The sequence below is a fragment of the Hipposideros armiger genome, unplaced genomic scaffold (genome assembly GCF_001890085.2).
Source record: "Hipposideros armiger isolate ML-2016 unplaced genomic scaffold, ASM189008v1 scaffold_265, whole genome shotgun sequence".
Taxonomy (NCBI): Eukaryota; Metazoa; Chordata; class Mammalia; order Chiroptera; family Hipposideridae; genus Hipposideros; species Hipposideros armiger.
In genome coordinates, this window is record NW_017731615.1 from 1,980,001 (window position 1) to 1,994,098 (window position 14,098).

At 42.4% G+C, this 14,098-nt stretch overlaps 1 protein-coding gene across 8 annotated transcripts in view; it reads left to right on the plus strand.

Annotated features, from left to right (window-relative positions):
- NPAS3 (neuronal PAS domain protein 3) overlaps positions 1 to 14,098 on the plus strand; it is an 897,388-nt gene that overhangs the window by 857,263 nt on the left and 26,027 nt on the right. For all 8 annotated transcript variants that reach the window (XM_019656776.1, XM_019656779.1, XM_019656780.1 and 5 more), the window contains one exon: positions 12,021 to 12,214. In XM_019656776.1, coding sequence (XP_019512321.1) covers positions 12,021 to 12,214 — 194 coding nt within the window. The remainder of the gene's footprint in view (positions 1 to 12,020; positions 12,215 to 14,098) is intronic.

The following is a 14,098-nucleotide window of genomic DNA, read 5'->3' on the forward strand; positions in this document are numbered from 1 at the left end:
AAATTCCCTCGAATTGATAATTCTAATTTCTTATGTATAACTACTCTATATTCACTCAGAGGACAGCTGCATTGTATGCTAAACCATGAATCACAGAAATTGGTCCCTTTGTATGTAGGTTTGTATTAAATTGAGATGCTCTCTTTTTTTTCCCCTGTTTGTTCCCACACTTGAGTTCCTGGTGTCAGTTTGTATTTGGCTTCTTGAGCATATTAAAGTTTTTCTAGTGCTTATGATGTTCTTGCCAAGAGCACACTTGCAGCAATCTACACTAGAACAGTCTTTGTGCCAATTACTTCAAAAAGTATTCTTTAAAATAAACGGGGATGGGGTGGGATTTTTTTTTTTTTTTTGGCAGGAGAGGACTTTCAGGTTACAGTGTGGTGGTTTCGATTTTAATTTTTTAGTCAGTCTTCCTGAAACGATGACTTAGAGACTCTGGACTGTGCATCTTTGGGGTTTTTTTCTTTTCTTTCTTTTTTTAAAGCCTTTCTACGAATAGCAGGGGAAGTCAGTATGGAGGAAACTGCTGTGCTACTGACACCACACCCTCATCTATTTAAACAGCTTTGGAAAGGAAACTGCTAGAAGCTTGTTAAAGAGTTTCCAAATGTGTGACTGTAAATGACTATCTCTAATCATGGCTGAATAAACCAAATGCAGCAAATGAGCTGGTGACACGCACAAAAGTCATATGAGTGTTTTGAATTGCATATGCTGAATAGATAATAACCCATGTCAGTGCCATGGGGTCTTTTGAAGGTTAAAATCTTAAGTTTGATCGAGTCATTTATATATGTAGATATAAACACATTTGGGAAAACAAAAGAGGAAAGTGAAAAGGAACGTGTCCTCTGAAATGCGTGCCTGAAGAGTGAAAAAGGCATTGGGCAAGAGATTACGAGACCCCACTTTTCTTCCTGTGTCTGCCACTAACTGGCTTTTGTCTGTGAGCAAGACATGTCACTTCACCGGGCCTGGGTCTCCACACCTGACACAGGGGAGGGCTGCACGAGGCAGTCTGCAAGGCCCCTCCAGCCCCAGCATGCCTCTTTCTGGGACACTGAACACAAAGAGGTCTTGGCACCGGCATGGATTCATTCAGTCCGTAAAATGTGCGACGTTTTGAGAGGCATGTCATTACTAGAAATTACTCTCATTAAGGATGAAATTTAGGATTGAATTAAGCAGCCTTGTAAAATACTAGCTACAGAGTGTGGAGGGCAGGTTAAGAAACATTTAAGAAAATGTCCTGCGCTAATCAATGCTAAACACATAACATCCGGGCCTCGCCAAGAATGGAAACCGAGATGATAGAGGTGGCAAGTTATAGAGGCTTAGGGCTTTGATGATGGGTCAAGGCTTCATGTTCCGATATCGGATTTAATAGACACAACGCTAAGGAAAGGTCTCGGGGCCACGTAGTTAGGCCCACTCACTTTCCCAGTGAGGAAATCGATGCAGAGAAAGGAGGTCCTTGAAGTCCAACACAGAAATACATGTTGCCTGACTGTGCCAGGAAAACTGACGGATCTTGGTTTCTAGTCTATGTTATTTATTTCTTGCACATAGTTGGGCCTAAAGGGCCTAGGTTACGAGAACTCTTTGTTCTGTCCTTACTTTAAGAGTCCCAGATACCTACTGTAGCCACTGGGAAGGGATCATTTTTAGGTTTGATCTTTAAAGGAGTTTTGTATCTAAATTTGGGGAATATTGCAGTTTTAATTTTTTTCGAAATATGTATGACCCAGGTCGGCCGAGTGGCTCATTGTTTAAGAGTTAGCTTGGGAACACGAGCTCTGAGCAGCAGGGCTATGATTCTGATCCCACATGAGGGTCAGTGATGCTGCGCCCTCTACAGCTAAGATGGTGAACAACAGCTCAACCTGGAGCTGGGCTGCCGTGAGTCGCCAGCGATGACATAGTCTGCAGTGGGGCTGCAGTGGGCTGCCGTAAGCTACTGTGAGTGGCTGGCAGCCAGTGTGAGCGGCCGTCCAATGGCTGGCGACCGATCTGCCTCACCCGGGAGGAGTGCAATGATCACAATACCAACATGGGCCAGTGAAGCGACGTCCTCCACAACTAGACTGAAGAACAAAAGGACAGCAACTTGTCTGTTCCCCTTCCCCGATTCTCCAATGCTGTTCTCCCCCCCAATTCCCCAATTATTTATATATATATATATATAAAATCTCCCATCTGTTTGCCTTAAAATTATTTAATGACCAGAAATACAATTGTTAATATTTGGATGTTGCCCCTTTAAGGGGATTGCTGCTTTAAAAATTATCTCAGCTCTTGAAACAACAGTGTTGCCCTTTCACAAGGACCAAGGCCTACCCATCTCTATGGGTAACTGTCTTTAATGCATCTTCTGCAACTAAGGAAGAAAGGGGTAGCTGACTCCCACCTCTGAGAGTTATTCCTCTAAAGGGTTTCCTTTGTTATCAAAATGCAATCATTTCTTCTCCTGCAGACCTTCCGGTTGGGTGCAGGAGATAGAGTAAGGCTGCCTTAGCATCGTTCCAGGACAGCCGAGAGCTCTCTGGAGTTGCTGTCTTCATGCAGAGAAGCACTCGGTCTCTGGTGCACAGCTGCCTTCACACATGCTCAGCGGTTCAAAGTGTCGGTGTATCAATTCTGCTAGCAAACTAAGAGAAGGCGAAGGAGACTAACAAGACCAGTTGTTAACACTAAAGAAATTTCAGTTAAAAACCGCATTCAACAAAAGTGTTAAGCAAGGCTAGGGAATAAAAAATATTTGACTGATGTTATACCTTTCCTAATGAGAGCTCATGGGTTCTGAAGAAAATATATAATGTGGCATTGGGGGGGTGGCGAGGGCTGCAGGGTGGGATGGGAGATGGTAGTAGCGAGCCAGTTTCTATTCTTTTCCTGGCACAGGACAAGTTCTGAATCTTTTTTTTTTTAATGTTGTCAGGATAGTCTGTTACATTGAGAAGTGCCTTTCTACTTTCTTGACAGTGGCACTAAGCCCCAAGGGGCTTCTGGGACCATGCGGGGTGCTACCTCCTCCTCCACATCAAGTGATAGAGGAATAAAAAGTCGCCCTCCACAGAGGTACAATGGTCCTCTGTCCTTTTCTAGGAGACTTGAATAAAGTAACTGAATCAAACAAAATTTGATCAGATGTGTATAGTTCAGCCTTCTTGCTTTGGCCCATAACAGTTTATCGAGATGTTTCTACCCCTGGTCCTGTTTTATTAAATGATACTTAACGTGTTCCGCTCTCTGAGAAAATGGGGTTTATATCTTTGGCATACATTTACATAATCTTGTTAAGGAAATCTCTCCAGTTAGTTAAACTATTCCAATAAAAAACCTTATTGTTGATAGAAGAAAGACTATTTGCTCCAAAGGGAACAGGAAACAAATATGGAGTCCAGACACATTTTGAGAAGCTAAGGCTATAATTGTAGTTATATTTTTTATGTTAGGTATTTGAAGTTTGTTAACAGAGATGGATGAGAAGTAATTGTTATGTTTGGAGGATATAGTCATATAAGAATAGAATGCTGTAGCTAATGTATTTTAAATGCAGGTTTTTAAAATAATTTTTTGTTTGTTGCTTTAGAAAATGTTTCTATGTTAAAAAAAAAAGCTGAGGGTGATAAATTACTAGCAATCTCTCAGCTCCCCACTGGAGCCATCAAATTAAGGGTTAACCTCTCAGGATTCCCCTGAATTAATGAGGAGCTAAACCAGGGGCTGGCTGGGTGATGGGGGAGGGGATTGGCGGAGCTAGACCTCCCCCAAGAGGCTTGCAGCACAGCAGAGCAGCCCACTGTGGCGTGGCCACTGAGAGAAAGCAGACCTTTGCACAAATAAAGGAGCTTTGATGGGGCTCCTGGGCTGCTCCCTCAGGCATCCCTGTGCACAGAAAACCCGCCCTGGTCCCACATCAGCCCAGGATTCCTGCTTACCATGCCCCATCTTCCATTTCCAAAGAAACAGGACAATGGGTTGTGTTGTATATTGAAGGGAGGGATTTTTTTAGTCCAGATTGAAATCTAAATGTATGTTCATCTTTCTTGGCTCATTTAGGAGGCAGTCTGTGATGAACTTCCGGGTCATCTTGATCCATTCGTTCAGCTCTCTAGGTAAAGAGGAAGCTGCAGGTGGTCGGACTGTATGGCCTGCTGTTAAAGTAGGACTTACAGGATGGCTCTGCGTTGGCATCCAAAACACCTGCAGCACTTGGTGGAATGCAGGTTCCAAGGCCTCTCCCTCAATGTAAAGAATCCAATAGTTCTTTGGGGGTTAGGACCTGGGACTCCACATTACCAATAAACTCACCTGGTGATTCTTGTGCACATTCAACATTAAGAACTACTAACCCTAGAGTTGTGTTTGGTTTAAAATAAATCCCTAATATCAGCATCAAGTGTCTTAAGATTTCCAATGAAAAAAACAACATGTGTTCTCCCCCAGGACCATTTAGTTGATTCAGTTGCTTGTACAATGGACAGAGTGAGCTGACTTTATCTACAAAAGCAATGCCCACGGGTGTTGTGCCTGCGTCTGTTTTCCTACAGGACCTGAGTATCTCAGTGACAGCAGAGAAATTAGCACCTTGTTTCCTTCCTTCCTCTGCCTTCCATGGTTGGAATGCCCTTACCTGCAGCTCCATGTCTGTTTGCTTCCTGAAGTCTTCACTCAGCGTTTCAGAAATCAGACCACACATCAAACCCACTGTGCTCCTGCTCACTTCATTTTTTTTTTTTTAGCTGAGCCATCCTGCCACCTGTTGGCAGCTCAGCGGCTGCTCAGCTCGGGCCGGAACTCGAACCGCTGTTGCTCAGAGGGTCAGCCAGTGGCTCAGTTGGTCACTTCATTTTTATTCACACCAAATGGAAGATCACAAGTCTTTAATATTTTCTATCTAACTGTTGTCCTTTTATCCAAAACGACTGGCTTCTGCCAGGATTTCTCTTCCTTAACTTTGCCCAGAAAGCTTCCCCATTATCCAGTCGCACCTCCTCTCTTCTCCACCACCAGAGCCACCCTGAAATGGAGCCCATCTGAGACCCTGAGACCCTTTCCTTGCTAGTTCTTGCTGGTCCTCTATTCGTAAGTGCTTGAATCCTGGCACCATCAACCCTGCCCAATATTGAAGACCCCTGATCTTAGGGAAATTCATAGGGACCAACTCCTAGGAAAGACTGCCACCACCCATGTGGTTCCTGAGTTGAAAGCCATCGCCATACCTAGCTAATGAGGACATTCCAGGACCACCTCTCCTGTTGCAACCCCCTTGGCCCTGGAAGAGGTTTACATTGTCACCCACTCCCTGCCAAAACCTCATTCCTCCCTGAATCTCGCCTCCCTGCTGCCTTCAGAAGTCAACTCCCCTCTTCTATCTTTTCTTATCCCCAGTTGCCAAAGTCCCAATGTGAATTATGACAACGTCTACTACAGTACAGTCGGTTTCTAGAAATAAAATCTGATATTCTCCAAAGGGAATGGAAAGGACACTTCACTGTTCCTCTGCCCTTCAGAGGTTCCAGAGGTTATGAGCCCTGTTCTCCATAGCACTGGGTCTCGGTTGGTTTGGTTGTTTTGTGTTTGTTTGTTTGTTTGTTTAGGCCTTGTGCAAAGACCTAGGTGGCAGATGATGACAGATCTGTATCGGCAGATTCGCCAACCTATGAATCAGCATAGTCTAAATCGGGGGGAAGCCCACTCCCTAAAAATGTGCATGAAGTAACTAACATACATGAGGCTGGTATTCTCATGCTAGTTTAGATTAAGTTGTTATCCCATAGGCTAGAGGTTTAGGCTCAGCAGACCTCAATAAGCACTTATCTTTCAGCAGGTTGCAGGCCACCTTAGAGCCCCCATCACTGAAAAATAATTAGCTGACTCTCCCACCTGAGCTAGTGATTTGATGATCTATATGCTAAACCAGACTTCAACAGAGGATACAAGAAAAAAGACCAGAGGCCAGAAGGAAGCTTAGTATTTAAGGTAAATTTGGATCCCCTTACAGGACAAGTGAAAAATTCTCTGAAGATGCTCTATAAACCCAGGGTATCCATCCATACCTTTTTCATGGCTGCAGCTTCTTTTTTGTTTCCCTGTTTGCTTAGCCTTAATCCCATACTTTACGTTGTATGTGGAAAATAATGCACATAATACTTAGCACTTCCTTTTGATAAAGAAAATGTTTCATATTTCTTGTCCTGAGATTTATTCCTAAAAGATGGAGAATAGTTTCCAGATGTATTTTTCTGTTACAGACTTTCTTTCCTTAAGTATTGACAGAGGGGAGGTTTTATCAAGGTCTTTGTGAGGGGTTGGTTTATAATGAGAAGATATTAGTGGAGCACATCTAAGTGTTTATCACTAACAGACAACTGAAAAGAGCATATGGCAGGGAGAGAAATATATATTTGTCCAAGAAACGTGGCTTGTTAACACTCCCACAGTCATCCTAAACTCTGAGGATGTGTACTTACAGCCTCACACATATCCACTCATTGTATCAGAGAAGAAAAATAAAAGTCAAACAATGATTTCTTCAATATGGGACTGTCAAATACTGCTAATTTGGACATTTTTATCAAAGACAGTGGAATTTCAATTCAGAAATCCTGTGTATTCTCCTTCGCTGGGGCTGGCATCTGGGCAGTGCTGGGTAAGGGGTTTAGAAAAATATGGGCTTTAGCATTTTTGTATAGCTCTTTATGATAAAACAAGAACAATAAAAGGAAGTTCAGTGAAGGCAAAGCTCTTATATAAAATTGAGCTCAGGGGGGCAAAGAATCTTTTCATTCAGAAATCTCTTTTGAAGAATGCCTGTAGGTTAGACTTAAGACCAGACTAAGATGAACCTTCAGAACACAGAGGCAATTTTTACCCGGTGTTGGCCAAAACTAAAGCATTGTTCCAAGTCAGACATGACTCATAAAAACCCTATTGATTAATTCTTAAAGTATGCTCTGCATTTATTAACTTGCAGCTGTCCTCTAAAACTCTCACCCCCACCATGGAGAAAAGAGAGGTAGGACAGGAAGGGCCACTCGTATTGAGTATTAGGTCATAGAACTCTCTAGAACTTAATGAGAGCCCTAGGTATCATCACCTGCTTCTTATCCTCCATTTTATATATGAGGAAGTACTGCCCTAGCCAAAGGACTTCCCAAAGTTACCAAAATCAGAACTGAAATCAGATGTTCTGTTTCCCAATTCAGTGTTATTTCTACTCCACAGTAGCCTTTCATTTTAAAAGCTACAACGTTATTTTCATAGTTTGATGGCTTTGACGTTATATTAGTATTTAGGCTTAGATATTTGTATTCAAACTCATTTCCCATTCACCTACTTAACTTTATAAAGAAGCCATCCCATTCCGTGGGTTGTTACTACCAGCGACGATATGGCAAGTGTGGCATTTATATCCGAATGGAATTGTGGGTGGAGAAAAAAGGGGCTTAGAGCTTTGGGAAATTTTCACTTTTTTCACAGAAGTTATTATAGAGCAAGAGAACCATGATTTAGAGAGAAACATAAGTTGCCTTAGGCTTCAGATACTCAAAGGAGGAAAAATGCCCTTGGTGTTCTTCTCTCATCTCCCTATTTTCTCTATTGGTAATTCCATTGAATTTCTTGGTTTTAACTATCACCTCCAGGAAAAAAAAATTCCAAAACTTTACCTTCAACTCTCCTTTCTTAAGTGCCCAGCCCCTTTTTTCCATCTATCCCCTGGATACCTTCTCTAGCATCTCCCCAGGCTGCTCAAATAGAAAATGGCTACAAGGAAATCTTTGTCTTCACACTGGTCAGCAATTCCTGCCTTACCAGTTACCACTTAGTCTGTCATCGCCATCATCTTATGAGACAGACTCAAAATTGGTGGGCTGTCTCTTCTCCCCAGTTCCCATTGCCAACTCTACCGCTTGTACCTGCCATGTTGGCCCACCACATCTCTTCCCCTGCTGACACCAACTATTCTCCTGGAGCCCTGGCACTCCCAATAGGTTCCCTTTTATATTCTTTGGCTCTAGCTCTTCTCTCTATCTGAAAATCCCGTTCACCATTCTATGATCAGATCTTATATCAACAAATGCCAGTCTCACATAGCCTTCCTGATCCATTCAGTCAAAAGTATTTTCTACCTACACTGAGTTCCCAAAGACTTTATTCTATACCTTTCTTATGGTGTATATCTGTTACTTAATAAAAATAGTGCTAATTGAGCATATACTACGTAGCAGGCATATACCTAGGCACTTTATAGACATGTTCATTTAATCCTCTCTGCAGCCCTATAAGACCTACAAGGGCCTGTACCCTAGAGATCCCTATTTAATTGGTCTTGGATACAGCTTGGACATGAGGACTTTTAAAGACCCCCCAAGTGACTCCAATGTGTAGCAAGGTTGAGAGCCACTGGTGTAACTCCAAACCCATTAGCCAGATAATCTCTAGTAGTAGGTATCACATTTGGAGCTTTAAAAACCAAACAAATATGGACTTCAGCCCAGTCCTGCCAAGTTAGACTCTCTGGAGGACACAGCCTGGGACTCTGTGTGGTAACAAACCTTCTCAGGTGATTCGGTCACAAAACCAGGATGGAAACCACTTTCTCCATCAGACGCTGTGTCATCTCCCACTATTACTTTACTACAGATAAATATACATGTCTACTCCTGCTATGTAGTCCATAAACTCTGAGGACAGGTTTACATGTGTGTCACCTTGGTCTGTTCCCTGGTACCTAGGAAGGTCTCTTGCGCATGATGTGTTTTAGAAAATAAAACAAATTTTTTTAAAATGCCCTTTGATGACCTTATTAGGAACACCTGTACAGAGTACTTATTCTCTTTGTATTAGGTTTTTAATCTTTAATATACTGACCTGGAAACCAAGGCAGTCATTTCAGTTCTCTGAGCATCATAGCTGCATGGCAATGCCACGCTAGAGGCAGGATTTGAACGCAGGTCCTCTGACAATGCTCTTTCCTCTACGTTTCAGGCCTCAAAAACAACTACAAAGTGAAACAACTAACTACATGTTTAGATACACGCTGTCAGACATGTTTCTAAAATTTGCACATAACCTGTCACATGGGGGAAAAAAACAACTGTTGGCATTATGAAATGGATTTCAGAAAATGCATGAATTTAAAACCAAAAATTAATTATGGGACCTATCAGATATCCCTTTCTTATCAGTCTCACCCTTCCTCACCTCCAGATGTGCATACAGACAAATATACTCCCTGTTCCTTGATATTTCTTGACAACTGTTTAGTTACTGAGTTGGTAATTTTTTTAGGTTTTTTTTTTTCCTTCTTCTTTGTGCTGTTCGTTAGACTTTTCAAATAACCTCAGCTTCTGGTTATAGGGAAGTTTTTTTAAAGATTTATATACAGTTTACCTAAGGCAGTAAATTGGCATAATGTTTCATTCCATATGACTGTGTACATAAGATGCATACATGGATAACAAAGTTGAAATGACACTCCAACAAGACCTAGAAACCTGGATTCTAAGCTCTTTTCTGCCATTTCCAAGCCAGGTGACTCTGGACAGGGATTGAACTTTCCAGAGCCTCTTTCCCCACCTAAAAAGCGAAAGGATGATAAAATTTCATAATTCATTTGTTAGGCTTTTGGTCGAGATTAGATTAATAATTGCTCCTTGTCATTATTATTCAGTTGATATATTTAAAGGTGAATAGAATCATAATGAAATTTGTAGACTTCTTTACAATCCAGAAAGTGTCTACCTCCATTTTCTCTTTTGGTTTTCATAACATAACTACAGAATAGTTGTTAGCCCCACTTCACAGAAAAAGAAACTGAGATGTGGAGAGGTTGAGTGACTTGTCCAGGATAACAAAATCAGAAACTGCCAAATCTAGACCTCTACTTGACCCAACTTTGACCCCTAGTGATAGCTCAATGGCCGCAGGCAAAGCTGGAGCCTGGAAGCTGGATGTATCTGACATGCAGACAGTTCGGCTCACCGCAGTAGCTTTCCTGCCTTCCCAAAATGTTTTCTAGCCCAGACCCTATAAATCGCTTTAGAATAGAATACCGAGCGGGCATTTATTTAGCATATCATTTCTGGCTGTGTATTTTCCTGAGCATTTATAGATTTGTGTTTTGCCAAGAAGCTGAGTGTTCCAGATAAAACAAGACAGATAATGATAAATGAGCATCTATGTAAGCCTAGCTGGGAGGAGGACCAGGGACTGTTAACACCCCTCCTGTGAAGTTAATCCCATTTCTTTTAGCTATTTCTTTATTAGTTAATGAGGTCTTGCAAAAAAAAAAAAGTGTGTCTGTGATGGTGTTTTAGCATTCTTGCCTCTAGGAACATTTTCAAATATTCATAAAGTAGCTCATCTGACCAAAGCTTCAAGCACAGGTGCATTAAGTATGAATTTAGTTAACTTCAAATGTGGGTGGTCGAAAAACTGCTCTTGAAATAACCTAAATAATCCTCCTCATTGGCATTTCCAGAGCAGCAGCGCTGGATGCCAATGGGAAGAGGACAGGGGAGAGGTATGATTTAGAACAGCCAGGGCTCTGAAGGGCAGCCCGTAAGCTTTGATCCTGCTTCCTGACTGACAGCAGTGTGGCTCGCTTTGGGAAAACTGAATAACTTAAGGGAAACAAAAAAGAAATGAAAAAAGAATGACCAGTCAAGCCCCTAGGAAGGAGAAGACGCTGGATCTTATTGCTTCTAGGAAGCCAGAGACCTGCTTCCCACTTCGGTTCCTTATGGCAAAGAGGGAAAAGGAGAATCTCAAAAGATGGTTTGGTGCTCAGGGATGCATTTGGAAAGGCAAACTAAATATGGAAACTCAGCTACGAAACTGAGCTCCAGGGTCCAGTGAATGGCAGTGATTACCTCTATGACCTGGTTTTGGAGGGCCCCCCACACACACCGTAGCAGGGTACTAGGAACACAGCTAGAATACACACACACACACACACACACACACACACACCCCACACACACTACTGTCTCCAAACCCCCGTACCCCGCCCCACACACACACACACATGACTTCCATCATCTTGAATCACAGCCACACAAGTCCTTCCCACTTTCTACCCTTTCCTGATTTTCTTTCCCCAAAACATCATTTAAGGAAGTTGACACTCTTTTTCTGTATGCAGCTTATAAGCAAAGGAGCTTTTTCAAAAGACATCTTTGTAAAAATAATACCATCTAAAATGTGAGAGGATGATGAACCTATTTTGTTTGGCTCTTGGTGACCTAGACTAACTATTGTGTATTTTGGCCAAGAAACGGAAAATTACAGCCCAATGTTCTCCTTCCTGTTTCTGCACAAGTAACCAAAATAAGCCAGTAAAATAGTGTGAGTCTTCCTAAGACTACTTTAGTAGGAAGTCAAGGAACCAATGAAGGGCAAGTCCACGGACCTTCAACCCCATGGGCACTGCAATAAATCACGGTTCTACTGGTAACTCAGTGCTGCCTAACATGGAATATCCGTGCTCGACAGGGCCCACTCATGTCATTGCCACTGAGTCTTTCATTGAGTGGAGTGTTTGACCTTTTGCAATATCAACCTCCAAGTGAAGGAAAGCTCTGAGCCACACTTCTGAGAGAAGATGGCCATGTAATCCCACTCAGTGCAGATTTGGAAAGAGACCAACATCATCCACTAGCAAAGGCTGATAATGCAAAGGTTTCCGTTTGCAGCTCAGTGCTCAACTTTATGCTCATTTTCTCTGCTTATGAACTTCCTCTAAATGTACAGAAAAAAAAAAGTCCTGAAAAATAGCAGTAGCATAGCATAGTAATAATATTGCCTTGAGAAATGCTCAGAGTGTAATATTTCACTTTTGTCGCTTGCCTTGAGGACACTGAGGGCACTTTCTTTGACAGCCATTATGATTACAGAAGACACAAGCTAGCATTGGTTGTGCCAGATGAAATTTTGCATTTCTCAAAAGAAACTCGGTTACATCCCGGATGTAAATTTGACTCTGCCCTGTACTTTCTGTTCTATTGCAGGTGATTCACATAACAGGCCGGCTACGACTGAGGGTGTCACTGTCCCATGGGAGGACTGTCCCCAGCCAAATCATGGGTCTCGTGGTTGTGGCGCATGCCTTGCCTCCCCCTACAATCAACGAAGTCAGAATCGACTGCCATATGTTCGTCACTCGAGTAAATATGGACCTCAATATCATTTACTGTGAAAATAGGTACTTGGTTTTTGTTTCCATTTGCCCTGCTGTATGTTGCACATTGGTGAGGGTTGGTGTTTTCAGCAGGCTGAAGGATTTTACTCTCCCAATGAGGCTCATTATAAATCCTGATTTTATTTTTAATGGCTGCTTGGACTGACACCAAACGTGCTTTTTATTTAAAATTTGCATAGCTGCCCTGATTTACGTTATGAACAACAATGGAATAAATCGGGATACCCAGACATCTATGTGCTATAATTAAGGCCCATTTTGGCCTGGAACCCAAGGAGAGAGTGGGGCTGAGACATGACTGGCAAAATGATGCAGTAAAGGGTATCTATCTCCTGATACCTCAGCCAGATCCTCTTCCTGACTACTGCAAGGGCCCCGCCTCAGGATGGTCAGTGTTCATATAGGCATTAAGAACGTCGCCTTAGTCAGCTAGGGCTGCTCTAACAAATTACCATAGACTGGGTGGCCTAAACAATAGACATGTACTTCTCATAGTTCTGGAGGCTGGGAAGTCCAAAGTCAAGGTGCAGGCTGATTACATTCCTGGTGAGGGCCTTCTTCCTGGCTTATAGATGGCTGCCTTCTCTTGTGTACTCACATAGGGGATAGAGAGAGCTGTGGTCTCTTCTTAGAAGGACGCAAATCTCATCACAGGGGCTCTATCTCTGTGACCTCACTAAACTCAATTACCTCCCAAAGGCCCTACCCCTTAATACCATCGCTTTGGGGATAAGAGCTAAAATACATGAATTTGGCGGGGGACACATTCAATCCATAACACATACAGAGAACCAATGAGAATTGGAGCCCCCCAGAGAAAAAAAGGACATAAAAGAAATTGCGTCAGGCTTCTAATCCTGATATATAGGTCATCAGACTGGTCTGGGGCTTTCAACACATACATTAAATAAAACTTCGTAATTCTCACTTTTATAAATTAAAAAGAAAAAAAGATGACTCATTGTGTAAGTGACTTGGCAGTCCTTCCTCAGGACTGAGCTTTTATAAAAGGACTTTTTAGCCTTTGGTTAAAAGTTCACTTTTTCTATTAAGCACAAAGCAAGGGACAAGGAAATGGGACAGTGCCCCTTGAGACCTTTCACCTAGAGGTCACTAGCCTATCATCAGACTAATTTAAAGAGGAAAGAATCATGGGATGTGGGGAGGGAGGTAGAAAGGAGCTGCGCACGTGCCAGCTGTTGAAGGAAGCCGTGGGGATACCGTCTGTCCGTCCCCAGGTGCCACAGGAAGAATTACTGAGAACTTGCGATGTTGCTTTTGTGGCACAGGTTGTTGTCAGGTGTGAATACAATATATGTTCACTGAGCCCTGTGAGCGCCTGTGGAGGAAAAATGAAAGAACAGAATGGTCAAATGGTTTAGGCAGTTGACCTCCCCGGGGCCTAGCCAAGAGGAAAACAGACAGCATCTGCGTTTAGTCCATCAGGAAGCGCTAAAGGTGCGGAGACCGAGTTAGAAATGCCTACCATTTCCGGTCAGAGTTTGATTCAGAGGAAAGAATTCGCCAGTGGGAGAAGATACCCACCTGAACTATTAATGTCCAGTGGAGTAGAAGACATTATGAACCTGTCACTACTATTTAATAAGTAACTCTAAGTCTATTTTTCAAGTTCTGGTGGCATTTATTAAAATTTTTATAATCGTGACCGTACATTTGGCCATGTCTCAGATATTCTTGAATGGCCACAGAATATCGGGAAAGCCAGTTAGCCAGAATGATTAGCTGGAGTTGGCAAGTAATAATAAAGGTAGCTAACATTTATTGAACACTTATTACACACTTGGCAATGTGTGAAGCTCATTATATGTACCATCTCATTTAAACTTCCAGACTCTTCTGTGAGGTAGGTCTCACCACTGTCTCAGT